The sequence below is a fragment of the Sarcophilus harrisii genome, chromosome 1, assembly GCF_902635505.1.
Source record: "Sarcophilus harrisii chromosome 1, mSarHar1.11, whole genome shotgun sequence".
NCBI classification, from domain to species: Eukaryota; Metazoa; Chordata; class Mammalia; order Dasyuromorphia; family Dasyuridae; genus Sarcophilus; species Sarcophilus harrisii.
This window is the reverse complement of record NC_045426.1, coordinates 80,146,625-80,173,520: the sequence shown is the minus strand read 5'-3', so window position 1 is coordinate 80,173,520 and position 26,896 is coordinate 80,146,625. Positions and strand designations below refer to the sequence as shown.

At 48.1% G+C, this 26,896-nt stretch overlaps 1 protein-coding gene across 1 annotated transcript; it reads right to left on the bottom strand.

Annotated features, from left to right (window-relative positions):
* Window positions 1-509: 509 nt before the first annotated feature.
* NT5DC2 (5'-nucleotidase domain containing 2) lies at window positions 510-26,588 on the bottom strand. The gene is given in 15 exon segments (XM_031957852.1): window positions 510-973; window positions 976-995; window positions 1,732-1,796; window positions 2,160-2,300; window positions 2,541-2,627; window positions 10,515-10,596; window positions 11,606-11,707; window positions 12,342-12,444; window positions 12,915-12,975; window positions 13,460-13,588; window positions 16,837-16,930; window positions 17,777-17,832; window positions 20,873-20,947; window positions 21,286-21,470; window positions 25,857-26,588. Coding segments are annotated over 15 exon segments (1,884 nt in total). The 5' UTR covers window positions 26,161-26,588; the 3' UTR covers window positions 510-593.
* Window positions 26,589-26,896: the final 308 nt, after the last annotated feature.

Genomic DNA, 26,896 nt, shown 5'->3' with positions numbered 1-26,896 from the left:
CCTCTGGGGCCCAGCCCTGGCCTAGCCCCAGGTCGGTCATAAGGGGCACTGAGGCAGGAGAAGCAGAAGCAGCTGTCCCTGGAGCTCCCGACCCGTACAACAGTCATTTGACGTTTTATTTGTCTTCTGTGAGGACTCTTGGCTACACAATATGGATGCTTTCCCCTCGATGTCCCCCACTGCCCGGCCTCCCCAGCCCAGGCCCGGGCCCAGGCCCAGGCCCGAGCAGCTCCTGTGACCCTCTAGTAGTGGAGGGAAGCAGCGGCCTCCCCAGGACCCGTAGAGACTGGCGGCGGCTTCCCCCTCCTCCGGCCCCATCCTGCAGGAAGTGTCCATGCCCTTACACCCCTCCCCCACCCCCAGTCCTCCTCCGGGCAGACAGGGCCACTCCTGGGTCTCTCTGCCCCACAGGGGAGGGGCCCATTGCACGATTCAGCTCTCGGCGGCTGATGTACCTCAGATGGGGGTGGGGCCTTCCAAAACTCCCCTCACTCAAAAATAAAGTTCTTGCGTCCAGCCTGGTTTCCGTCCAGTTCTTCACGGGGCGGGGTGGGGGGGTGGGGGGAGTCGGGGAGTGGGGGGGAATGTCACTCTCAGAAACCCCCCCGGCGGTCGTTCTCTGTGGGTCTCTCCCCCTCCCAGGACTGTGGCGGCGGCCCACCTGGGAAACACAGAGAAGGTCCCGGGGGATGGGTGGGCCGCCCTTGCAGCCCGGAGGCCAGGCCTCGGGCCCTCAGCGGATGTGCACCATCTCCTCCAGGAAGGGCGTCTTCATGCAGCCCGTGCACAGCTGGTCCATCCAGAGCGGGGCCTCGTGCTGCAGGGGCGTGCGCCGCGGGTAGAACGTGAAGTTGACGCTGTAGTTGAGCAAGCAGCTCAGGGAGGCCATGTACAGGTCCGAGAAGCGCACGAGCCTCCGCGAGAAGTACGTGGGGTTGTGGAAGGTGCGGAAGATGCTTCCGAACCGGGGGTTGAAGAGGTTCTTGGTGATGGACCTGCGGGAGGGGCCGGGCGGCAGCGGCGGTCACCGGCCGCCCCCTCCCGCCTCCTCCGGGCCCAGCCCCCCTCCCCCGCCAAGCCCTGCCTCTGGCCCTGGGCAGCTGGCCTGGCCTCCGTCCCGCGGCAGGGTGAAGAATCCCGACTCGCCCCAGGACTCCTGACCTGCCGCTGGCCCAGCCACCGACTGGGGGGCTTTGAGCCTCCGTTTCCTCAGTACAATAAAAGAATCTGGTTTATCGCCAGGGTTTTTTAACCTGGAGTTCTGAAACTTAAAAAAAATTTTTTTAATAAATTTAATTTAAAAAATTTAAAATTGAGGGGCCGCTAGGGGTCAGGAGGCCCCAGTTCAAATGTGAAGCTTAACGCGTCCTGGCCGCGGGATCCTGGGCAAGTCACTTAACCCCAATCGCCTCAGCCAAGAAAAAAATTTTAATTTAACTATTAAAATCTAATAGAGTTGATTTTCTTTTAGAATGCTACATGTTTCATGCATTTAAACTACGTTGTTCCGAGGAGTCCACAGGCACCGTGCATCCTGTGAAACGGGTCTGTTGCATAAAGCCTATGGTTTAGCGGCTCCAGCCCTCGGCCCGAAGCTTGCACTGAGAGTTCTTCCCGGCCCCCGAACAGTTTAACGTGATGTTGCTCTCCCGTGTGAACGACGGGGTGGGGGTCCCTCACTGCCCGACGATGGGACGGGGCTGAGCCACAGACTGCCCACGGGCTCCTCACCTGATCTCCTGCCGTTCCCTCATCCAGGCCGCCAGCACCTGCCTCGACTCCTCGTCTTGGTAGGTCTGGGAAAAACGATGCTGGGGGTTAGTGCCGGCTCAGGGCCCAGCCCTGGAGACCCTAAGGCAAAGCCTGAGGCGGCCTGTCGCGGAGAGCGGGACCGCAGCCTCGTGGGGCCCAGCGCCCTCCGGGAACGGGCTCGGCGCCTTGGGTCATCACCAAGCCCTGCCGGGCTCAGGGCAAAGCCCTGGGAGGAGACGGGAAAGGCGAGGATCCCCTGCTCGAAGGCACTCGGCGAGACAGGAGCAGGGGGGTTTGGGGCCCGCCAGGACGCCCGGGGGTCTGCCCCGCCCTCGGGGAAGACGAGGCTCCCCGGGTCGGGCTGAACGCGGGGAGGAGGGGCCCCCAGCCCGAGCCCCTACCCGCACCTGCATCCTCTCCAGGAGCCCGGTCAGGGCCTGCTGCCAGGTCAGGGAGTGCATGTACTGCTCCGTGTTGATGATGCTGATCTCCTTCTCCAGTTCGGGAATGATGGCTCCCGTCCTCCAACCGTGGCGCAGCATGAGGTCCTGGGCAGTGGCGGCGGAGGGAAGGGGCAGAGAGAGCCAAAGCTGGGGCGGCCACGCCAGGAGCTCCGGAGGCCGCCAGGCCGGGGCTCTGTTCCCTTCCGCCCCTTTCCCACAGGTCCTTAGCCGCCTCTTCTGCCGCCGGCTCTGCCCGCAGGGCAGGAGCTACTGAAATGGTGGTGCCCGCTGGCCCAGGGGCCATTTGGAGGGACAGCTTGGGGGAGGGGCCAAGGGTCTACTCACTGCAAGGTCACTGTAGAGGTGGTCACCAAAATAGAGCACCCGGGACCCCCGCCACCCGGTCAGGTAGAGGAAGTCAAACAGGTTTCCCTGGAAGCAAAGGCAAGCGCAGAGTTAACAGTGCGGGACAGCCCTCGGACCCTCCCTCATCAATCCCCGGGCCCCTCCCGGGCTCATTTTCTCTCGTTTCGGGCCGTGACCCTCAGGACTGGAGAGTTTTAGGGCCCAGAACGTGCTGTTCCAGCCTCTGTGAGCTCGTCCCTCAGGCTCCACAATAAGCCTGATATCTCCCAATCCCTGAGGTCGCTACCCCGGGGAACCAAAATGATTTTTCCCAAGCCCCCCTCAGTCCTGGGGCAGGTCACCTCGGGCTGATCTAGGACCGAACCTGGCAGCTGCGAGGCCCCCGTCCCAGCCTATCCCGCACTCCGGGGGACTGCCCCCCACCAGGAGGCCGCGAGGAAGTGTCCGCGGGTAGAAAGCCGGCTTGTAACTCCCAGGGAAGGTGGTCCTGGGGAGGAAGTGCTCCTGAGAGCCGAGGACCTCCCTGCTGTCCCACAGAGCTCGGAGCAGGCTGACGGGCCAGAACAAAGCTCCCCCTCACACTCAGTTTCTGTCCCAGAATAAGCTACAAGAAGCCCGTGGGAACGAGGCGAGCCCCGACTTCACACAGACCCGCCTCTGGGCCAAATGCTACATTCCAAAGCGTCAGGCGGGAGCGGCAGGACCGGGGCCGTGAGTGACCCGGCCGCTCCCACGGCGCCTCAGGGAGCGCTCGGCCGGCCCGGCACCCGGCGTGGGCTAACATGGGGGAGGGCGGCGGCGGCCATGGGCAGCCCTTCGGGCCGCTGGACCCCTGACTGCTCTCTGGGCATCCAGTCCATTCCCTCCTCCTTCTGGAACAGCGGCAGGTAGAAACGGGGGCTGGCTCCCCTCCCTCAGCTTGCCAAGGCCTCCTCCCGGCAGAGAAATGTGGCCAGAGGTTCTCACCCCAGCTTCCCCCAGGGCAAAGCCAGCTCCCACCCTGACAGAAACCGGGCCCCATCCATTTATCCTGTGAGTGTGTGTGCGCACCTGGCACGTGCAATCACACAGACACACCCTCTCGGGCACCTCCTGAATCCCTGAAGGCCCAGCTCGGTGCCGGACACATACAGAGCTTCCCGAAGTCCCGCTCCTCACCCTCAGGGAGCTTCCCCTTGAAGGGGGGACAAACTCCAGGCAAATATAATCCCGCTGATGTGAATCCCCGGGAGAAGCATAAAAGAAAGCATTTAGCGGGAGCGCTGAAAGGGAAGCCCATGACTGGCCAGGGAAAAGTAAGGGGGGCTTCATGGAAGAGGGAAGGCTGCGAGGAATAAAGAGCAGGACTAGGGTCTGCTTTGAAGCAGAGGAGTCCAGTTTGGTCTGAGAGTAAGAAAAGCCTGTGTTAAGTGTCTGCTGTGTGCCAGGGACTGGAGTAAGGCAAAGAGTCACAGGAGGTTCCTGTCCCAAAAGTCCTTGTGCCATCTTAAACTTCCACAGCTGAAATCTGTGCGGATTTGTGGGACACCTGGCATTGGGGGGGAATGGAAAGATTGGCAGTGAAACACTAGGGAGGGCCTTGAAGGCCTGGCCAGCGGGTCTGAACTGAATTCGGTGGACAATAGGGAGCTGCTGAAGATTTCGGAACAGGTGTAGACATAAGAGAGTGATTCTAGCAGTGACGTTTGGGATAGATTGTGACAGGCGGGTCTGGACAGGTAGCAGTGGGGCAGTAAGACCTTTATTTAAGACTTTATTTAAGGCAGGTGGAAATGGGGACTTGTCTGAGAATGGTGAAAGGGACGGAAATGGTTGTGCTAGGTATTTCAGAAATAGACTCAAAATGGGCCTAATGAAGAGGGGAGGGGGAGGAGAAGGAGATCTCAGGGACAATCCGAGAGACAATTTACTAGGTAAATGGGCAATGACGGCCACAAAAATAGGGAAATGAGGAGGGAAGCCAAGCCCGGTCCTTGGAGGTAGAGATACCCTGAAGGAGGCTAGAAATGCCAGCCGGACTCAGATGGGCTCAGAAAATCAAGGGGCATCTGCAGAGAAAAGGAAGTGGAAGCCACACAGGAGTGGATCGAGGTGATGAGAAGAGAATGTAATAAGAGAAGGCCCAAGAACAGAAATTTAGGGAACTCTAGTGCCCCTTAAAGGATCCCTGTTGGAAAGAAGACAATCCCATGGAAGAGACAGAGAAGGGAACTAGAGGACAAGAGCTTTAGGGGGTGAGAGTTCTTGCTGAAGACAAGCGAGAAGAAAGAATTCATGGAAGAAGATAAGAGACCTTGTCAAGTGCTGCAGCCAGGTAAAGATGAAAGGGGGAAAAAAAGTGATTTGATTTGGCAGTTTTTAGATCAATGGTGGTCTTGCAATGAGCTTCAGCGGGAGAGATCAGATAAGGAGAGAATGGATGATAAATAATATTAGTAAATAGTACTTTAAGGTTTGCAAAGCACTTTTTATATTATTTCACTTGATCCTCACAATAATTTTGTGAGAGAAGTGGCGTTATGAGGTAACTAAGTCATACAGCTAATAAGTGTAAGTAGAGTAAGTGAAGATTCATATTCAGATTCAGATCTTCCAGTCCAGGACCCTATCCCCTGGGTTGCTTAGCAATATTGGGCAAATCATTTCTGAAATTTATAGAGAACTGAGTCAAATTCCCCAATTGATAAATGGTCAAAGGATAGGAACAATTTTCAGATGAAGAAATTAAAGCCATCTATAGTCACATGGAAAAATGCTCTAAATCACTATTGATTAGGGAAATGTAAATTCAGACAACTCTGATGTATCACCTTACACCTCTCAGATTGGGTAAGATGACAGGAAAAGATAATGATGATTGTTGAAGGGGACACTGATACATTGTTGGTGGAACTGTGAAATGATTCAGCCTTTCTGGAGAGCAATTTGGAACTATAACTCTAAAATAATTATAAAACTACATATCCTTTGACCCAGCAATACCTCTACTAGTTCTGTATCTCAAAGAGATCATAAAAAGGGAAAAGGGCCTAAATATACAAAAATATTTATAGCAGCTTTCCCTTCCTTTCCATCCCCTCTACATTGAGAAGGCACATGTGAAATTATGCAAAACATTTCCATAAAAGTCATGTTGTGTAAGAAAACATAGATTCCTGTCCGCCCCCCCACCCCCCCAAAAAAAAAACCTTCAAGGAAGAAAATAAATAAATAAGTGAAATTGGCTTTATTCAGACAAAATCAGTTCTCTCTCTGGGTATGAATAGCATTTTTCATCATAAATCTTTCAGAACAGTTTTGGATCATTGAATAACAAAGTGTAATGGAATATCATTGTTCTATATGAAATGATGAGTAGACAGATTTCAGAAAAACTTGGAAAGATTTACATGAACTTATGCTGAGCAGGACAAGGAGAACATTGTATACAGTAACAGCAAGGTTGTGCAATGAGCAACTATGATAGACTTGGCTCTTTCAGCAATACAGTGATCCAAGAAGATTCCATAAACTTGGATGGAAAATGCTATCTGCATCCAGAGACAGAACTGGAGACTAAAAATGGATCGAAGCATCCTATTTTCACCTTTTTTTGTTTGTTTTTTCTTTCTCATTATTTTTCCCTTTTGTTCTGATTTTTCTTTTCCAACATGACTATTATTGAAATATATTAGAAGTGATTATACATGTTTAACCTATACCACATTGCTTGCTGTCTTGGAGAGGGGAGAGATAAGAGAAGAAGGGAGAAAAAATTGAAACTCAAAATCTTACAAAAATGAATAGTCAGAAATTTGGCCATGAAGGAGAAGAGATAGGAGGATCACAGAAGAACTTTTTTAGGATTGGAGGGACTTGAATATGTTCACAGGGAGGTAGGAAGGAGATAGCAGAGGGAGACATAAGAAAAGTGCAAGAGAGGGACTAATTGCTAGAGCAAGGTTCTATCAGGAGGCAGGAGGAAATAATAAAAATAATTACTAAGTGGCAGCTAAATGACAGCTAGGTGGCACCATGGATAGAGCAGTCAAATGCAGTCACAGATACTTAACTAACCACATGATCTTGGACAAGTCACTTAATCCCAACTGTCTTCTCCCTCAAACAATAGCTCTTGTCCCCAGCAACAAAGAATAGTTGATATCAATAGCACAGGGAGGATTCTCCTTCGAGAAGAATTGGGATTCCTCTTTGATGAGAATAAGGAAAGAGGGAAGGTATAAGAAAGCTGAGGAAGGGAAAATGGAGAATGGAGGGGGCTCTCTTGTGAAAACCCCTGGCTTTTCGGTGATGGGTCACCTGCTAGTGGGTGTGGGATCAGGATAGCTGTGGGGTAGGAAATGGAAATGGCCAAGAAAAGCAATGGGGAGCATTGCCACCCAACTGTGGAGGCTGAAATCCACTTGGCGTCATCCTGCCCACTCCCCTGGCCCCGCGGAGACCAATGCCATCTTCTTCTTCCAATTATCTTGTATTTGCTCATTTGTGGACTTGTTCCTTTCCCCTTTTCACAGTGCAATCTGAGCTCCTTGAGGGCAAGGATTGTTTTGTTTCTGTTTTTCCTGAAGCCAGGATGGGGGTCTTTCTTACACACAGCAGGCATTTAATAAATGTTGAATTGAACTGCAAGTTTTCTGGAGACATTCAGCATCTTGGGAGCAGGGTTGGGGATAGGCTTAGGAAGAGGAACTGGACTTGTGATTTCACTGACATAGGGAACAGCCACGTGAAAAACTTCCCCCAGCCATGCAGACTGTCACCTTCTCTGTACACTTAAGTTCTTAGGGAAATTTTTAGGGCAGCGGGAGCCCAGGGTCACCCAGACACCATGGAGCAGAAGTTGGCCTTGAACCTTGGTCTCCCTGGCATTGAGCTTTAGGGGAGCTTTAGAATAATAGGGGTTCCTTAGGGATGATGGGATGGTGGGAGGTCAGAGCTGAGGAAGTGAGGAGGAGAAAGGGATCCTAAGAGAAGAGCTGATGAAACGTGAAAACTTGTAGAACTTGGGGTTAAGCCTGAGTCTAGAGATCCATGAAGTCAGTATAAGAAGACAAGTTGAGAGAATTATATTATAAAGGCATATATAGGATATATACAAAGTGAATGTAAGAAAGTATGGAGAGGGAGGGCATTAGCCACTGGGGGAACTGGGAAAGATTTTAGGCAGAAGGTGGCTCGAGTTGAGTAAAGGAAAATTGGGTTTTCCAAGAGGTACAGATGAAGAGGGAATCGTTACAAGCTTTGTGAACAATTAGTAGAAAGGCAGGGAGCTGGGTGGTTCAGTACTGTAGAGGAGAACACAGCAAATGGGTCCCTATGGCTTGGTCTTAGAATATGAGAAAAGAACCAATGTGGAAAGACTGGAAAGGTAAGAAGGGCTCTGAATGGGAAGGTCTTTAAATGCTAGACTGAGGAGTTTGAGTGGTCATGGGGAGCCACTAGAATTTGTTATATGGGGGCAGGGAGTGCCCTCCAATCCCTCTGATGGCTTTATTGAGCAGTGGGAAGAGATTTGAAGTAGACCAAAGCAGGAGGCTATTGCAATAGGTGATAGGGGCCTGAATGAGCGTGATGGCTGCATGAGTGAAGATAAGATCGAAATGACATACGTGGCAACAGATTAAATGTGTAGATCGAGTGTGAGCGAGATGGGGACGATAGTGAGGTTGGGAGACTGGGTCCCTGGGATCATTTTTGCTCCATGTGGAAATAGGGAAGTTTGGAAGAGGGGTCAGTTTTGGTCCTGAAATATATTGATAGATTCTATAAGTGTTGATCTGGAGCATTCTATGCAGTTAGACTCTCCTGGGATAAAGGGAAGTTGGAGGAATAGTGAAGATATTAGAGGCACTAGAGGACATTTTCATGGCAAAGGCTGCTGTAAATAGTAAGCACATAATTGTGTAATTTATTATTTTTAATAGACGTAATCTTTAACTAATATAGGGAATTCCTAGGTATGAAAATTTCTTCTTCTACTGATGTACACTGTCAACTTGTCTGTAATTTATAGCCTAAGGCACCGAGAAACTAAATTTGTCCATGGCTGCACAACTAGTATGTGTCAGAGGCAAGACTTGAACCCTGCTTTCCTTTCATTGGCCATATCTTAGCACAGGCAAGGGTTAGCCTTCTCCCTACTACATCATTTGGTAGACCTCTCACTTAAGCTAAAATAGTAAGACAAATATTATCAGCACTGAAGTGTTCTAACAGAATTCCAGTACACATTGTCCAAAAGATCAGGATTCTCTGGAATACAATTTTGGGGGGAAATGGTCCAAGGAATTGGAGCAGGGACAAGATTTAAGACCAAGGACTTTTACAGTTTACAAAGGGATGGGACATGAATTTTCTGTTGGATTTTAAGAGCTATTGAGGTGGAACTCAGACTACAGGTTTGTCCTCAACCTAGGAATGTCTCCCTAGGACCTGCTGAACTGTTGCTGAGAGCTGTCCCTGTATGAAAAGACCTTTGTAAACTACAAACCTTCAAACACCATAGAGAGCCGTTCTCTTTTCCAACAACTTTTCCAAGGACTGATTTCTACCTGGGATCCACTTAAGGGTGGGACAGAACCAAAGGCCCAGTCTCAAGCCTTCTCACCCTGCCATTAAAAGGTCTTTGTAACAGATATCCTCCCTTCACCTCAGGGCAGGGGAAGCCTAGAGGATCCAGGTGCCTGTTTCCTATGACAGGAAGGCTATAAGTTTCTGGTCTCAAGAGGTCACATCAGGCTCATGTACTAATTCAGTAACCCCTTCCTTTCAACCTCCTTTCTCCTCAGATTTCTCCAAGACTGGAGGCTCCTTGGGACTGTTGGAAGCTGGTCTTGGGTGCTGGGATTTCTGAATTCCTGACCTAGGCTAACCTCATTAATCCCCTTTGTGGAGAGGCACTCAGGTCCAGCTAAACCCATTATGAAACCTCAGTCCACTCTGGGCATCAATCCTACTTCTGTTTGCCAACTGTCCTTTCTTCCCAGCGAGCAACCCAACCTATCCACCTGACCCTAAGGAAGGAGAGTTGGCTTTCTTATTTATTTTCCACGTTCTGTTTTCAGACAGCCTATTAACACTGAGGTCAGGCCCTAGACTCTGCTGATTAGAGGCTGGGTCAGTGTGACTGAGAGAAGGCTGATCCTTTGAGTGGGGGGATCCGCAGGTCAGGCTGGGACAGCATCCTCATTTTATTTGGAGACTGCCTTAGCAGAGCACAACTGAAAGTCAGCCCTCCTCCCCAACACCCTCCTGAAGGCAACCTTTTGTTAACTGTGCTACCTCCTGGTCTCTCTTGCCTCCTCTGCCCCCAATTTTGTATTCTTGACGTCAGTCTCTGGTCATTCACTCTGTCTAAGGGAATAAACATGGCTATGGGTTCAGTCAGACTGGCCTTCTTGTTCTTAACATATAACACTCCTATGCATTTGTGGTTCTCATGCCTGGAAGTCACTTCTTCTCAAATGGCATTTTCTCTAAGAGAACTTTCTTGGTTCCACTAGTTGCTGGTGCTTTCTCCATTAAGATGACTTGTGGCTGTTTGTCATTAACCTAATAGACCATAAGCTCCTTGAGAAGGAATATTTCAGTTTTGTCTTATATCCCCATTACCTAACACAGTGCATAGTCTATAGAAGGTGCTTAATAAATGCTTATTGCTTGGTTGATTGGCCAGTCTTCTAGGGAGAAGGAGTAGCCAGGACTGGTGGTATGTTCCTTAAGGATTCAATCCCAGTGGTCCCCATCAGCCTTTCCAGAAAGTCCCCAGATTCAGGAAGTACTTCTATACTTATACTTATGACTTTTCCCTAAAAGGAAGGAAGAAGGGACCCATTGAGATTTCTCCCCACCCCAGTGGCCCTGATTTCCATCCTTTCTTTCACAAACCTGCCACTCTGGATACAAGAACGCTTCTTCTTTACTCATCTCTGCTGACCTTAGAGACCATCTTACCTGACGATAGATCTTTCCCTTTTCCAAGTGGTTGATTTTGTCCCACTGAAGCACACCACTTTCATCCAGTTTCCTAAAAGGTCTGGGGGAGAAGAAGGGAGCAGATGGGGAGAAGAAAAAGGACAAATTGGTTCAGTCACGATGGATGAGGGAACCCACCAGATATGGAGCCCCAATGAGCAATTCTGAAATTCAGCAAGGAGAATGGCAGTGGTACCATTACCTTGGGAAAGCAGCCCAGAGAGGTCGGCTGTGTGACCCTACAGACAGACAGTCCCAAAGACAAACACCAAGAGCCTGGGAAGCCTTTCCTCCCCAGTGTAAACAGGATGAAGCCGATGGGCCCATCTGAGCCCTGGCCAAAGGTCAAGTAGCCCACAGACAGCAGGGCTGTCAGAAACTTCCCTGCCCAGCTGTGCCATAGAGTCCCAGCCCCCAGTTCCTCTTTCCTCCCAGGGCCAAAAGGGAAGAGGAAAGCAGCCCTAGCTGAGGCTGACGGGAAGCTGGGATGGAAGACACATTTCCCAGATTCTTTGGGATTCGTGTTAGAACCAGAAGAGCTGATCTGCCTGTACCCATAGGGTGAAAGGGGCTCACATGGAAAGTGCATGAAGGGAAATGGGCACAGTTCCCAGGGGCCAGCAGGGTCGAGTTTCTCTCTGGGGACTAGGTTGCTTGGAGCAGGATTTGTGCCCTTTCCTATTTATTCCAGGAGATTGAGCAACATGCTAATCTCCACCCTTTGAGTGTAGAACTTAAAGCACAGAATTGTTAGGGATAAAAGGGTCAGAGCCATCACTTAGCTCTCAGATTGGATAAGAAACTTAGGTTCATAAACCAATATTCATGAATGCTCTTCCTGGAGGGGACAAGGGGCTTTTTCTGAGGGGGAGGGAAAGAGGGCAGAGCTGGGACCTGAGCCCTCTGCCAAGAGTTCAGTGACCCAAAGTCCCCAAGATGGCAGGGCCAGCCCCATGGGACTCATTCTGTGGCTCGCTCCTCTCTGTCCCCCACTTCCCACTCTCCAGTTCTCCAGCAGAAGACATTGGGAGGAGAGAAAGATCGGGGACCCCCGATAGTGCCCAGCTTACTTGCGTCTGTCTGTGAAAAAGTTTGGCTTGTCAGCTCGGACAATGACGACATCAAAAAGATCGCGCCAATCCTTGCCAACCATGTGCTTCATCCCCTTGTCCCTAAGGATGCCAGTTGTCAGAGAAGGAAAGGGAAAGAAAAAAAAAGTGTTTTAGGAGAGAAATCAGGGGACAAAGACTTAGTGACTCAGGGTACACAACCTTCCCCTCCAGCACTCCCACCCATCCCACTGAGCTGCACTCAATGCAGCCTGGTCCTGGAATCCCTGAGGGAGGCTGGGGTTTGGGCATGTTCTGGAGAGTCTGTTCTTGCCTTCTGACTCCTTATGTCAGAGCTGGTCCCTCCCCTTCCCCAACTATGGTGGGGGGGGGATGGGAGCTGGAGCACAGACCTCCTACAGAGAAGAGGTCACTGGAGTCAAGTTGTGTGACTTCAGGAGTGAGGGGCAGAAGAGTGAGGGTTCTCCTAGGGAGGCTGGGCCTCTGTCTCACCATGGTCAGCAGATGCAGCCCAGAAAGCCCGGTGCTTCCCCAGTTCTAAGGGAGAGGAGGGGTCACCAAGTGGACCTGATTGATTCTCTTTGGACAGGGAAAAATAATCCAGGTTTCTGGATTCTGAATCCAACTTCCTTCATATTTGAAGGACTTTTTTTTTTTTTAAACCAAGTCCTTATCACTTGACAAAGTTTTATTCAGTTACCAGGCTTCCCTTGAGCCAGACACTGAGGAGACTCACACAAAGCTGAAGGGGCTGTTGGTGATGAGGAAAAGCTTCTTGCCATGGTTGACAAGGCGGGTCAGGACAGCATGTGTCTCGTCTCCTCGGAGGATGTACTTCTCTGGAAGAGAAGGGAGGGCCAGGGTGGGCTGGACGATACCCTGTACCCTGCATGGATGTCAATCGTCCAAGCAGCTTTCCTGCACTGGGGCAGCCTTCTCTTTGTCCTGATCCTGGCCCGTGCTTTCCCTAACACGTGACCTAAGTGAGCTTCTTTGGTTAGCTGCATTGGACTGGCCCTCTTTCTCAGGTCGGACTCCAGGGCTCCCGCTGGTTCTAAAAGCATCCTTTGGGCTTCTCGGGGAGGCGTGTGAATGGCCTGAGAGAGCTCAGAGAAACTTCCCTCTCCTGGTGCACTGGGACAGTCGGGGGAAGAGAGCCCTGCACAGCTGGAAGAGACTCAAAGGGACCTGGCACAGGAGAAGCTGGCTGTGACATCATGTCCCCTCCGTGGGTCTAAGGGAAGGGCCCAGGACACCTGGAACCTAATGGAGAGTCCCGGAGACCCCCCACACTAAAGGGTCTGCTTACCCATGTCCTTCTCGATCCACTGGTACATGAGGCCCTTGACGTGGACGTCTCTGATGGCATCCTAGAGGGTACAAACATCGGCTTCGAAGCTGCCAGGGTTTGGGGACTTACCTGTCTCTGTACCGAGGGGCAGGATTGTCTCCTGTTTTCTCACTAACTAGCCTTACAAGTGGCTCTTGGGACCCTTAGGCCCAGACCATAAAAGGACCCAGATTTTGACGGGAAAAAATGTGGGCCATTGATGGTGTTTTGCAGCCTGTGAGCTCTCTAAGAGCAGGATCTAAGTTTTTATCCTCCTTATCCCAAAAGCGCCAAGAAGAGGAATGGGGGCGATGGGGGCAGTCTTTTTGGTTGGGGCCACAGTAGGCTCTGCTTGCTCCTGGATCAGCTTTCTCAGGACTGCTACTTCCAGAGAGGGTTCCGACAGCCAGCCTGGCCCAGTCTCCAGCCCTTGGCCCAGCCTAAAGCACCCCCTGCAGAAATAGCTATGTAAGGGCTTTTGGCAGGGAGCAGCAGCAAGGCCACATCCAGGACTTGCTCCTCACCGAGACATCCTTGTAGAGGTGAGTCTGGTCAAACTCCAGTCTGTGGGCAAGGAAGTGGTCAACCACGGAGGAGAGAAGAGCCATTTCAGGAAGCGAGAAGATGTCCATGAACTGCTTGAGAGAGGGGCCCTGAGGAAGGGAAGGAGAGGCAAAGGGGGGCTCAGGACCTTGCCTGGAGGTGAGAGAAAGCAACATCCACCTACAGGAAGGAAGCGTTCCATGAAGAGTTCTGGCTGGATGCAACAGCAGCCACATCTGCCTCTTCTCCCAAATCTACAAGAGGAAGCCTCCTAGCTCCTCTGCACTTATGAGAACCATCTGATCTTTTACCAATCCCAATATGGAATTCTAGCCCCGTCTCCAAATGGGAAGGGAAGCACAGATCTAAACAGCATTTATTAAATGCTTCACCTTGTCCCCCCACCTCAGCACATCATCACCCCTCACTGCAGCACCCCGTCATCCTTATTTCCAGTTACTTCCTGCCCCTGGACAGCTCCCAAGCTCAGGGCATCTGTCCTGCTGCTCTCCTGCAAATCTGTGGACTAAGAGTATGGGAACACATTTTTAACATATATTGGATTACTGTCTAGGGGAGGAGATGGGGGGAAAGGAGGAAGAAAAATAATTGGAACAAAAGGTTTCGCAAGGGAGGATGCTGCAAACTACCTATGCATATGTTTTCAAAATAAAAACTTAAAAAAGTATGTGTGTACATGTGCATGTTTGGAGCCGCTCAGCTGGGAGGTCTATGCTAGTGTTACACACGTTGTTCAAGGGACGTTGTCCAGACAAACCTCAGGGTGGAGAACTGAGACAAGAGAATGGCTTCTGGGCTCACTGAGAAGTGGCATATGATAAGCAGGGAGGGTGTACAAGTACACACACACACATGCATCCTGGACCTCCTGTTAAAGCATTTCCCAGCCCGGTCCCATCCTCTCCTTCCTGCCTCACTGGACATTCTCCTTCCGGCACTCTGGAACCCTAACAGACTTCTCCCTGTTCCTCATCTAGAATTCCCTGTCCCCCATCTCTGGTGCTTTTGCTCTGCTCATCCCCCTATACTTGCCATGCTCACCTTCCTTACCTCTGTCTCATGAAAGTCCTTCTCCTCCTTTACAATGTAGCATGATGACTTTCCTGATCCCTGCAGCCACCGGACCCTCCCTCCCAAACCACCTCTATTTAACGACATTGCCTATTTATTTTTATTTATTTTTTATATTTATATTTATTGACTACATATGTATCTTGTCTGTACTTAGAAACGCACTTATCTCTCCCATTAGAACGTAAGCTCATGGGAGTAGAATTGGTTCCATCTTTGTCCCTGGATGCTCAGTTCCCAGCACAGTATCTAGCATGTCACTGGTATTCAATAAAGACTTACTATTTGATCTAGAGAACCATCCCACAAAGACTGGGTTGGGGAGAAGCCAGACAGTGGAAAAAGCCCCAGGGACAAGGAAAGCTCTGTCAGAAGGGAATGAAGTGAGACAATTGTTCCGAGCTCCACTTGTGGCCAAAACACAAGCTCTGCTGACCCCAAGGCAGGAATGGCCCCTTTCTCTTACTCCCAGGAAAATTGTAGGTTCACAGACTCTTATCAGGCTTAAACAGAGTGTCCACAGTCTACTAGCTGCTGGTACAATGTGAAACCCAAAGCAGAAAATGTGGCCCTTCGTTAGCTTTTCCCAAGCTTGACTAAGCTTTTTGAGGAACATGCATCTCCAGATTGTTCTGGTGACCTTAGAACATTTGGGGAACCAAACTGCAAATCTTGTAAACTAGGATGAGCTGCTGTGTTCCAGAGGCAGCAGGAGAGGATGGGACCAGGTTGGGAAATGCTTTAACAGGCGGTCCAGGAGTGCGTGCGTGCGTGTGTGTGTGTGTGTGTGTGTGTGCACTTGAACACCCTCCCTGCTTATCATACGCCACTTCTCTTCCCAGTACAACTGAATGAGACTTCTCAATGAGCCCAGAAGCCGGGTGGTATCCATTCTCAAGAGGGCAAACACAGGGTTTGCCCAATAGGGCAGAATGACGAATAAAGAACTGGCTGAGCCAACTGGGAAAGCCTTATCATATTGGCCCCAGGTCCTGCTCTCAAGGACAAGACCAGGATCCGTGACTTCAGGGACATTTTTCAGGTCAGGCCGAGGGAACACTGGCCCTGAGATGGAGCCTTGGGCAATAACTCAGGGGCAGGGTCAAGGCGAAGGGAGGGGGCATTTGCCATGAAACAAAAGGGCAGGCTAATGCTGCCAACTATTTGGCATTTTGTTCCATTCTGAATTAGCTTAGCATTGGTGACGGGTGGTACAGAACTAAGGACTAAAGTTTTAGCAGGAAGCAGCTTCTTCTTCTATAGAAACAGAGCAGGGGATATCAGTCCAGGAAACTTTTCAGGGCTTCCTCTGGACTGGGGAAATGAAGAGGTAATAATACAATTAGAAACATTTCTGTTTCTAGTCCTTAGAGATTTTCAGGGATACAAGATGGAAGGCAGGTGGATGGGTATAGAACCGTTACCGACTTCCCAGGCTGCTTGGGTTAAGGGCTGAGAGCAGCTCTGGAACACAGCAGTTCATCCCAGTTTACAAGATTTCCAGTTTGGTTCCCCAGTTAAGGTCACCAGAACAATCTAGGGATGTGTGTTCCTCAAAAAGCTTGGGAAAAGCTAAGCCTCTGACAGTATTTGACCTCATCCACATATGGGTATTTACCCATAACACCTTGCTCCCCAACAGAAGGCAAAAAAAAGTTGAGCCTGGTCCCTCTAATAAGCGTCCAGAGACTCTATCATTGCAATTTGTCAGAGCAAATTCTCAAAGTTTTCCAATCTGATTGAACCACTGCCATGTATTATATAAATCACATTCTTGGGAGGAAATGATAATACTTTAGCTCCTTAAGGTCAAAGGTAAGGACTGTTCTTCAGATGTGGGAAAAGCCATAGTTTGGTTCCCCCCCAACCCCAGGCCCTATAAGGACTTTGTTCTCCTTCAGTGTACTTGGCCCTCACATGAAACCAGCAGGATCAAAGGGCCTGGGGAGCAGTAATTTGCCACCCCCCACACCTCCCAGGGGTCTAGAGATTAGTATTATAAATATAAGTAACTCCTGGTTTGCCTTTCTGTCTCCCAAACCAAAGTAGAACCGTTTTTCAGGGTGAGTGGAAGTTGGAAGTGACATTTAAGCTTCCAGTATGGTTTTAGGCATGCACATGAGAAAGAAAAATCATTCCACTCCCAGAGCTAGTTTTCTGGTCCAACATGGGTACATACAAGGCATAAGCAATTTTCTGAGCCTGAGGAATTTTGAATCTTAGGTCATGTGGGTTATTCTATTTCTGGGACCCTCCAGGCTAGTACCTTGCCATAGAAGTCACTCATCTGGTAGAGTGGGATGTGCTGGGTGCCCCCATACAAATCAATCACCTCTTCATCAGGAACAGGCCGGAGACCCCTGAGGAAAAAAGTTTTCTATTTTTAAAACAAATTTTTATTATATCTTTTGCTTTTATATTGCTGAAATCTCCCCCTGTATCCTTCCCTCTCTTCTTCTCAGAGAACTTTTTTTTAAGAAAATGAAGGAAATCCCCCCCCCAGCAAAATCAATTGATATGTGGGGGGGAAACTCTGACAATATGTGATAGGAACAAAGTGTTTTGTTCCCACCTCAGATAACATGAGTAAGGGTGGGTTGGCTCCTGAACAGGAAGGCCACCCAGCGCTCAGAGCTTCCTTTCCTCAGGCCTTTCTTTAGCCAAAAGAAGGAAGCTTTGTATAGGAAATCTTCCAGCAGAGGAGGTCAGCATGTAAACCCATGCACAAACTGGGCTATGATAGAAAAATGAACCCAGCTAAACGTGTGTGTGTGTGTGTGTGTGTGTGTGCACATACCTTGAAGACAGAACATTAACCATACATAGAAGTAGTCTTATAATGGTAGAAGACCCTGAGCCCAGGTGTAACTGCCAGGAAAACTGAGTATTGGACATCTAAATGTTGTAAAATAGCACTGGCTTTGGAGTCAGAGCTAGGTTTGATTTCCAGTTCTACTATCCTGTACTTAGGAGAATCGCTTTCAGGAAGTCCAGAAGAATTTCCTTCTCTGTGGGGTAGGACCAGTTGATCTCCAAGGTCCCTTCCAACCCTGAGTCCTGTATTCCTGTGACTGTTCAGTTTCTGGCCAAGGATTTCCCCAAAGGCAAGAAAGATCACTCCTCCAGCAACCATGATAAACCCCTAAGGAGAATGTGTAAAACCTAATCCAAATCCCAGGCGTGAGAACAAGACCTTTCAGACTGACCTGTAGGCTGTTCCCAATTGAACGTAATGGAAAGCGTCAATCTTCATCAGAAGACTCTAGCCAAGAAAGAGAAGCAGGCACAAATTTTAATTATCTATCATAGTTTTTACTGGAGAGTTTATTTTTAAAAGTCAAGCTCTTCATTAAAATTGCTAACAATTCCCTTTCCAGTTCACTTTTCCATCATCGTCACAGGCCCATTCACATCCCTGTTAAGAATCTCTCCTACTCTGGGAGGTAGAGGATTCTCAAAAGAAAGGACATGGTTCTCTGGGGAAAGGAGAGGAACAGAGAGGGAAGCCCCAGTAGGTCTGTCATTTCTTGGGACTGACTTTTGAAAGTCAGTCAGTGTTCTTGTGTAAGTCAGTCAGACAGGAAAAGCAGATTCCCACAAAGAACAGCCCAAGTGGAACAGCTGGAGAAGGATCCCTTAGGGGAGCTAAAAAGGGTTGTAAAGGGGCAGCTGGGCGACACAGTGGGTAGAGCACCAGCTCTGAAGTCAGGAGGACCTGAGTTCACATCTGACCTCAGATACTTAACGCTTCCTAGCTGTGTGATCCTGGGCAAGTCATTTAATCTCAATTGTCTCAGTTAAAAAAAAAAGGGTGGGGGGAAGGTTATAAAGCAACAGAGAACCCTTAGGCCAGAGTAGCCATCCTGGTAAGGCTGGGACAGAGCTAGAGGTCATAGCACTGAGGATACGGGGCAGACCAGCCACCCTGCCAAGGACATTGCTACAGCCTACTTGGCTGTTCCTCCATGTCCACCAAGGACATTTAAAGCATTATCTGGCGCTAGCATTATTCTACATTATTTTTCTTCCCACGTTTGTCCTTTGCTTTTTGAAGACCAATGACATTACAGGTGATGTCTTAATTTGTGATGAACTGGATTGGGGAGTTGCACAAAGTTACCAGAATCCCTCTCTTCCAAAGCCACTGAAGTCCGGTCAGGATTGCCGGCTGTAGTCAGGGATGAAGTGAATGACCTTACCTTCTTTCATGTCTGACCAACCCTGAGTGCTCCACAGTGCCCACTTCAGTTGCCTCTATGACCTTGGGAACAAATTGTTCTCCTCTGCCCATTCTGCGGGGGGAGGTTTTTACACACTTGGGGTTGATGTTCCCCTAATTCATTGATGGGCTTGAGACCTCTTAGTAACCCTCAGTAACCACTGGCTGAAACCAATTTTTTTTTTACTGGAGTATAGCCACTGCCCTCGCTACAGTTTCTTGGAGCCATAGATGAGACACCAAAGATGGATGAGCAAACTGACCATTTGGCTATTTTAAACAAATGAGGCTCCTCCTCCTATTTTTATGTCTTTGGACTCACTTTCTCCCCAGGCCCAGTACACTGCATTTAAAATTGGCCCCAGGTGATACCTTTTTCATGGAGTCTTTCCTAATTTCTTCAGATTCCAAAAACTCCTTTCTCCCATCTCTAAATTACTTTGAAAAAATTTAAATATACTTATAATTGTACATGTTAGTTTGTTGAGGGTAGAGATGCTCTAATTTTTGTCTTTCTATTCCCAAGGCCTGATATATAGTAGGTACTTATATATGTATAATCATATATATGTTACATATATAACACATATGTTATATATGTAACATATATATAAATATGTGGTAATATATAAACATATTTATTATATGTATAAATAAAAAATAAATATTATATATAATAAATGCTTATTGATCAATTGAACAAAGAACTATAGGGGCAAGAAGCAAGTGAAGTACCTAGGTTTGAAGCTTCATATTCCAGTGCCTTGATCCTTGGTCTCCTTCTATCCAGACAGAGTAACCACTTAACTGCTCTGTGAGGTGGACCTCTCAAACAAAGACTAGAAAATCTACATGGTGCATTAGAGTCTCTATATTTTAAATCAAGAGAATAAGAAGAAGACTACCAGCATATTTGATGCATCCTTAGTGATAGAAAAACCTGAGTCAGAATTATTCAGGAAAAGAAAGCACAGAGGTGATTTGTTTCATTGATAGGAGTGTCTATCCCTATAAAATCCAGGCTCTAGATGTCCATGTAAGGAGGATGGTGTTTTTCCTATGAAAGTCAGTCCCCAGAATGTCCAAGTCACCTCCCTATATTTGATTAATGACTTGAAATGCTAATATGCTCACCTTCTCACACACTTCTTTCTATCTTCTGCTATTCTCCAGGCTAAACCTGAGATTAACACATTCCCATCACCAATTGCTTTCCTGCTCTGTCTAGCTTTGGAAAGATCCATGGATTGGACACATCTCTGAGGACCTGTTTCCTACACCCCCACCCCCAAAAAATATATGCCCACAGACACACAGAAAGAGCCTGAGGTTGTGGTCCTCAAAGGGAGGATCACAAGGTAGCACTAAGAAAGTAAGAAGGACTTCTTCCTAGTGTCTTGGGGGAGCGAGGGTCTGTGGCAGAAACAACAGGAGCTTGAACTCTATGCTATCCTGGCATTTCTTTGGCTTGATTTTCAGAGAAGTCCTTGAGGCTGATGTTCAACCTCTAAGTGTAATTGAAAACAAACCCCAAAATATCCTTACTCATTCTAGCCCAACAAGGGACAGGTTACAAGGGCAACTCCCCTAGGGAAGCTGCCACTGACCACGGAACAGTGGCTATGGAGACACTTACCAAAAACACTCCCTATTACATACACACACATTCAGGAGAGTGTGGGAAATTCCCAATAGGAAAAACACCACAAGACCACTCTTATCACATCAGACAGTTTCCTGAATTGGCAAGGTATCAATAAGGGTAGGGAGGATAATAATAAAAATGATAATAATAATAACCTGAAACACACATATCTGTATATCTAATTTTAAGTTTTTCAAAATGCTTTCCATATATTATCTCGTTTGATCTACAGAACCACTTTAGTAGGTAGATACTATGGATATTATTCTCAGCATACAGATGAAAAGACTGAGACCCAAAGAGCATAAATATTTTCCCCATAGTCATATATCTAGCAAGTTTCAGAGATGGGATCTGAGCTCAGTTACCTTATGAATCCAGGGTGCAAGCTTTGTTCTCTAGAAGCTCATAGGAAAGGCACAACTGCCTCTTACTCACCTTTTGCACGTCGTAGTGCAGCCCTCGAATGGCAAAATCTGGGATGTAATCATATTTTCTGATCTCTCCTGGGTACTGTGTGAGGAAAGGGGTTAGCAGATGCAGCATGAGTCTGAGGCAACAACTTCAACAGTCTAAATACAAATTGGTGGGATAGAGCTCTGTGCCCTTCCACTGAATCCATAGGGGAAGAGATGGAAGACAAAAGCAAAGGGTAAGAAGGGTGCTGCATTCCAGCAGGGAGGCAGAATCCGGGTACTATTTTGTAAAACTGATTACCATATTTGGGCACATAAGGGAGACACTATGGATCTTTAGGGAGATGGGAAACATGGAGCTGGGCACTAACTCAAGCATGAGAGACAGAAGAAAGACCAAGAGAGAAAAAGAGGAGAGAGAAATCTGTGTTTTACCTTATATTGCTGTATTAGGATCTCTCTGGCTGTGTTGAAAATCATGGAGTGCAAAGAATCAGAATATTGAGCTAAGGTATAATCATAGTCAAACCCATAGACTTCCACATCCCCTAAGCTGATCTCATTGTTGGCATAGATCGCAGCAGGGTTAAGGAGATTACAGACTTCAGGAGGAAGGAGATCTGTAAGAAACGAGGAGATGGGGTGTTTGAACCTTTGAAAAGACTGGGGTTTAGGACTATTTAATTCCTACTTCACTCCATCCCCCAGTTTCTCCTGTCTCTTCCAGGAAGATGTATTTATAAATCTGACAACAATACCTATTCATTTCCTTCTTGATCCTGTCTCAGTATTCAACTTCTACTCACCCTGAAGGAACATGATAGGTTTTCTTTCTGTGTCTGGGATGGATGCTGAGGTTTAACAGACTGTTTAAAGGATAGTCAGACTTCCTTGTTTTCTGGCATTCATACAGAAACATGCTGAGTGGCCACAGACTTAATGGGTCATTGGTTTCCCTAATCCTCCCAAATATTTGCCATCATTTGATTTCTCCCTCCCCTAATCAGGATTAAGTAGGTGGTTCTGATTTTCTCCTAATTTGGGACCAAACTCAGGTCTTTAGAGTTTTCTGGCTAAAGCACTTTCCCAGCTTGGCTTAGCTTTGCTGCCATTATTTGAACAGGCTCTGGCTCCACACAGATTTTCTTCCACTTTCCATCCCGTCCCTCCACCTCCAAAAAGCCAAGATTTAAAATTGTCTAAGAAACATTACAAATGCAGGTGGAGAGCTGAAACCATTTGCCATTACTCTGCAGCTTGAGTTTGTTTTTTTTTGTGTGTGTGTGTGTCCTTATTTCTCTCCCATCTGGCTTCCCTAATTCCCTGGAGAATAGACACAAGGCCGAAGTGGTGTTTAACAGGTAGGACTTCCAGAGTATGGATGGAGGTGAGTGACTGGCAAGAGCACCTCCCCTAATTCGATTTTCTTCTAAGAGCCTCCCCGCCAGACCCCTTGCTGATCACATTTTCCTGTATCTAGCCTGGCCAAGAACATTGCTAATTAAGTCAGTAGGTGTGGGGGCGTGTGTGAGAGATCCCTGGCTTCGCTGGACTATTACACAGACCCTCCCGCCCATCTCTCCCTGAGTCTAAGTGATGGCAATCGGGCCCCTTTCCCGGTCCCCAGTTAGGCACTATAGGAAGTTTATGTCCCCAGGGTCCAAAAGCACACAGGGATATAGCCAAAGGTTTGGTTTATATAAAGCCCGATTTGTAAGCTACTTGGGCACTGGGTATTTTGTTATCTGTTGTCTGTGCCCAGTCGCAGAGCTGTTTGTAAAGTCAAATTTCCAGTGCTTACTCAGCACAGTGCCTGGCACACAGTAAGTATTAAAATATCATTAATTCATACATTCATTTGTCATTCAAACATCCCTAAGAGGTGAAGAAGAAAAAAGACAGAAATTGTGGCTTATAGGCTCATTTGGTAAGACAGACACTAAAATGTAACAAGGTAAAGTCCTAAAGGTAGATAGCTTTTCTATTCTATTTGGGGAATTTTGGAATAGAAAAATTCTTTTCTATTCCCCAAATAACCCAGCTGTGGATCTTATATAGCATTTATATTTATATTTGTAAACTTGTTCTAAATAAGACCTATAGTAGCTTAAGTGTAAGTCCAAAAGTTTGACTTGGGATGGGGGTCTTTTCCAAGCCTGGTTGAGAAGTTTATGTCACCTACATATATTCCAGAATTGAAGTATCTGTTCCCTTCATTGTCAATAAATCAAATCGTGGCTTTTAGGGCTTAGGGCACAAACATTTCCACTATATCTGTACTTCTAAGAAGAAAGGGCTGGCAGTATTTAACACCATACACTTGAGGGCATTAAGAAGTGGAGAAGATTTTTTAAGTCTTTTTTGCCTCCCAATTCACCAAATCTTGCAATTAAACAATCAAAAATAGACACATTTCATTTGCAACACATTTATATGTCTTTGGAAGACCCTATAGAAAGAAGGAAAAGGGAGGAAATAGGACTGCTCCTGAGTCCCTCTGTGCTTGGTGGTAGCATCCTTTCCTCAGAAAAACCTTAATTTTCTTTTCAATACTTTTTCTAGCCCAAGGAAGCTTCAGATCATCTGACCTACCATAGGAAAATATGGAGATGAGGAACTCAGAGCAGGCATACCAGGCCCTCCATTTCATGTCCCATCAGCATTGGGTCTTCCAAAACAATATTCACCAAAACAATGTTATAAGGCATTTAATATAGGCAGTTGCCTAAGCAATGTTACAGAGTTTGGGGATTTGAGGTTCAATTAGGACACATGTTAAGCAATATTGAAGGGGACAAACTTGGGGAGGCATATACCATCTCCCTCTCCAGTCCATTTCTTTTATTGGGCTCCTCTAACAGGTCCATGAAGCTTTATAAACAAACAAACAAAAAACTATCTGGTTGTGTCCCATATGGTATGGTGTGAAATGCCTTAATTAGTCCAAGATGGAGGCATGGGATGCCAATCTTGGTTGGTGTTATGCTAGCATCTGACCTGGGAACACTGTCATCCTTTCCCCCAGAACTCCAAACTTTAGCTGTTAAAACAATTGAAATCCTCTCTTATTTGTAAGAGTCTATACTTTTCAGAGAACTTTCACATATCAGTTGAATCTTACCCCTGTGAGGGAAACAAGGTCACTATTCTATCTCTATCTCTGCTCCTCAGAATCTTATCTTCCTTCAAGGAAGTTCAAGAATGACGTCCTCTTCAAAGCCTTTCCTGATCCACCAGGTATTAAAGCTCTCTCATTCTCCTTCCTCAAACTCTTTTATTCTTGCTTATTTGGATACATACACTATCCCCAGTAGAAGTCAGACCGTTTCACGTTTCTTGTCTGTAATCTCAGCCCTAGAGCTACTTCTTGTATAAAATAGGCACTTAAATGATGAATTGAATCCTACAAGGAAATAGGCAAGATCGGGAGAAAGAAATTGTCCCAGAGACTGTCCAAGGTCACATAAATTGTCTTTCCCAAGACAGACTTGGTTCTGAATCTGATTCTGCTTAAACCCAAAGGGGATGGTAGAAGGGTTGTACTCGAGGAAGAATCAGACATTAATAAGAAAGGTGCGACATTTGTATCTCTGAATGCCTTGGACCAATAATAACACTGAATCAGCCTCAGCTTCACTTCTAGGTCATCATATCAAATTATCTCAAGTCCATAGTTAGGGTCAGCTTCCTTTCTGATTCCAGAAGCAGCTTCTCCATATGTTTAGCTGGCAGCAAGTGTCAACCTCTAGTCTTCTGCTTGCCAACAGTTTTCCCAAATGTCTTACAGAGATCTATCAATTCTTTTTATGCTCAGACATATTCCATATGGCTATTAGATAATTTGGTGAGAAAATATAGGTTGGGAGGAAGAATAGTTGGTTGACTTGAGTTGAGTGACTGAAAATGAGATTCTCCAGATTAGGAGTACAATTCTGGATTTAAAAAAATTCCAAACCATGTTTAAAGTCAGGATTCTCATCACCAGCTTAATCTCAGAATGACATTATGCTAAACAAAGTATCAGACAATCAGGAGCAAACTTCAAATTCATGTTGACAAGACAATTCTTTCCTTCAAACAAAATGAAATCTGGCTATGTTTATTCTAGGATCTTGGATCAGACCTTCATCATCACCCTATTTCTACCTAAAAATGTCCAAGAAGTTCCAGAAAGAGATTAAGTACACAAATATATGACCCTTTCCCCTTACAAAAGACGTTTAGAAAGAGAAGGCTTGCAAAAATTCAAGAGCTAAACCAAAATCAAGGCCACGTCTGGATCTGCCTCTAAGAGCAGCCTGACTGTGCTACCTGCCGAGTATTTTCACCTCTAATCCTCTAGCTTTAGTTTATCGCATTAAGATCTACAAGGGACCATTTGTGTGCAGTCCAGGGTTTCCTCAGTGACCCTAGGCAGGGGACCAGAGAGCTCCAGATGGAACCAGGGATAGGCTTTTTTTTCTTCTTGTAAGTGAAGTGGGGGGGAGTAGGGGGGAAAGAAAGGAAACCACTCTATATGGCCTTGTGCCTCTGTGCTAAGGAAGTTTTCTGCGGAGAGGTGATAGAGGGATTTATGACAACTTGAAGATTGGGAGGGGCACGGAGGAGAAAGTAGCTATTTTGGAAGTCCTGTGCCCAACCAAGCCTACCCCGACTATATTGGGCACAGTCTGGGGGAAGCATTCTTCTCTAAATCGCCCCCAATCCTACTAGAGACAGGGAGTGCTCCAAGGCACCTGGGGCACTTTTCCTCAGAGCCAGCTGCCAAAGCTTCTTCCCCTAAGGATGCTGTGAGACCTATGTCATCTTTAAAAGAAGCCCGTGAAAGCCATACCAACCCAACCCTCTCATTTTGCAGATGAGGAAATTGAGGCACAAGGAGATTCGCCCAAGACCGCCCGGCGAATGCTGGCAGCGCCGAGACGAGAATGCAGCACGTCTCCCGCCTCTCGGTCAGTACCATCTGTCCCTCTGCCCTCCAGAACTCTACCTATCCCTACTCTTACCGTGAACCAGCTTCCTCATCTCCCGGTACCTAGACCACAGGTAGGCGCTGGGTTCGGGAGACTGGGCGGCAGGGCCTGGGGCAGCACTCTGCTGGGCAGCTGGGTCAGGGGAAGAGTAGGCGACGCTGGCGCCGGGACAGTGGGCTCCGGGGCAGGAGGAGCCCGCACAGGTGGGGTTGGGGACCGAGGGACCGCAGCCCTGGCAGGAGGAGGCGGCAGTCGCTCGCTGCCAGCCAGGGACGTCGTCTCCCCGGAGCCGTAACCAGCGGCACCCCGCCGCCGCTCGCAGTCCCGCGCCGGCCATTCCCTCTGCCCAGTGACCCGCTTCCAGGCTAGGCAGCGTCCGCTCCGGCTTCTGCTCGGGCTGCGCCCGCTGTGTTCTCCTCCGGAGCGGCCGCGTGTCTCCTTCGCGCGGCCAGCCAATGGCTGCAGTGCCGGCCTCGCAGCCGGCCAATGGCCGGGGCCCTGGCCAGGTGTGGAGTGCTGGGCGGGGCTGCGCTCCTGCTCTTCCCGAGGCCTCCGCCCATTTAAAACAGGAAAGAGCGAGTGGACCCCAAGGACCACAGGACCGGATACCGGCAGCCAGATCAGGAGCGGGTTCCCGCACCGCCCAGAGCTCTCCCCCCGGGCGTGGGACACAATGGGTGTCCAGGAAACTTGCTGAACAGAAGTGAGCAGATTCTAACAGCTCACTTCGACCCCAGCGCGACCAGTGTGACTGCACAACAACAAAGTCACAGTCTCCGAGGGGCGGAATTCAATTCAGGTCTGTTCCAGCTGCTAGCAGCCGAGAAGCGCCTCCCATGCGTAAGGCTCGGTGCCCAAGAACACAGACGATGCTGACGGTCCCGGCCTTCAAATGACAGTCTAAGAGGGGTCCTCAAACTGCGGCCCCGTGGGCCAGATGCGGCAGCTGAGGATGTTTATCCCCCTCACCCAGGGCTATGAAGTTTCTTTATTTAAAGGCCCACAAAACAAAGTTTTTGTTTTTACTATAGTCCGGCCCTCCAACAGTCTGAGGGACAGTGAACTGGCCCCCT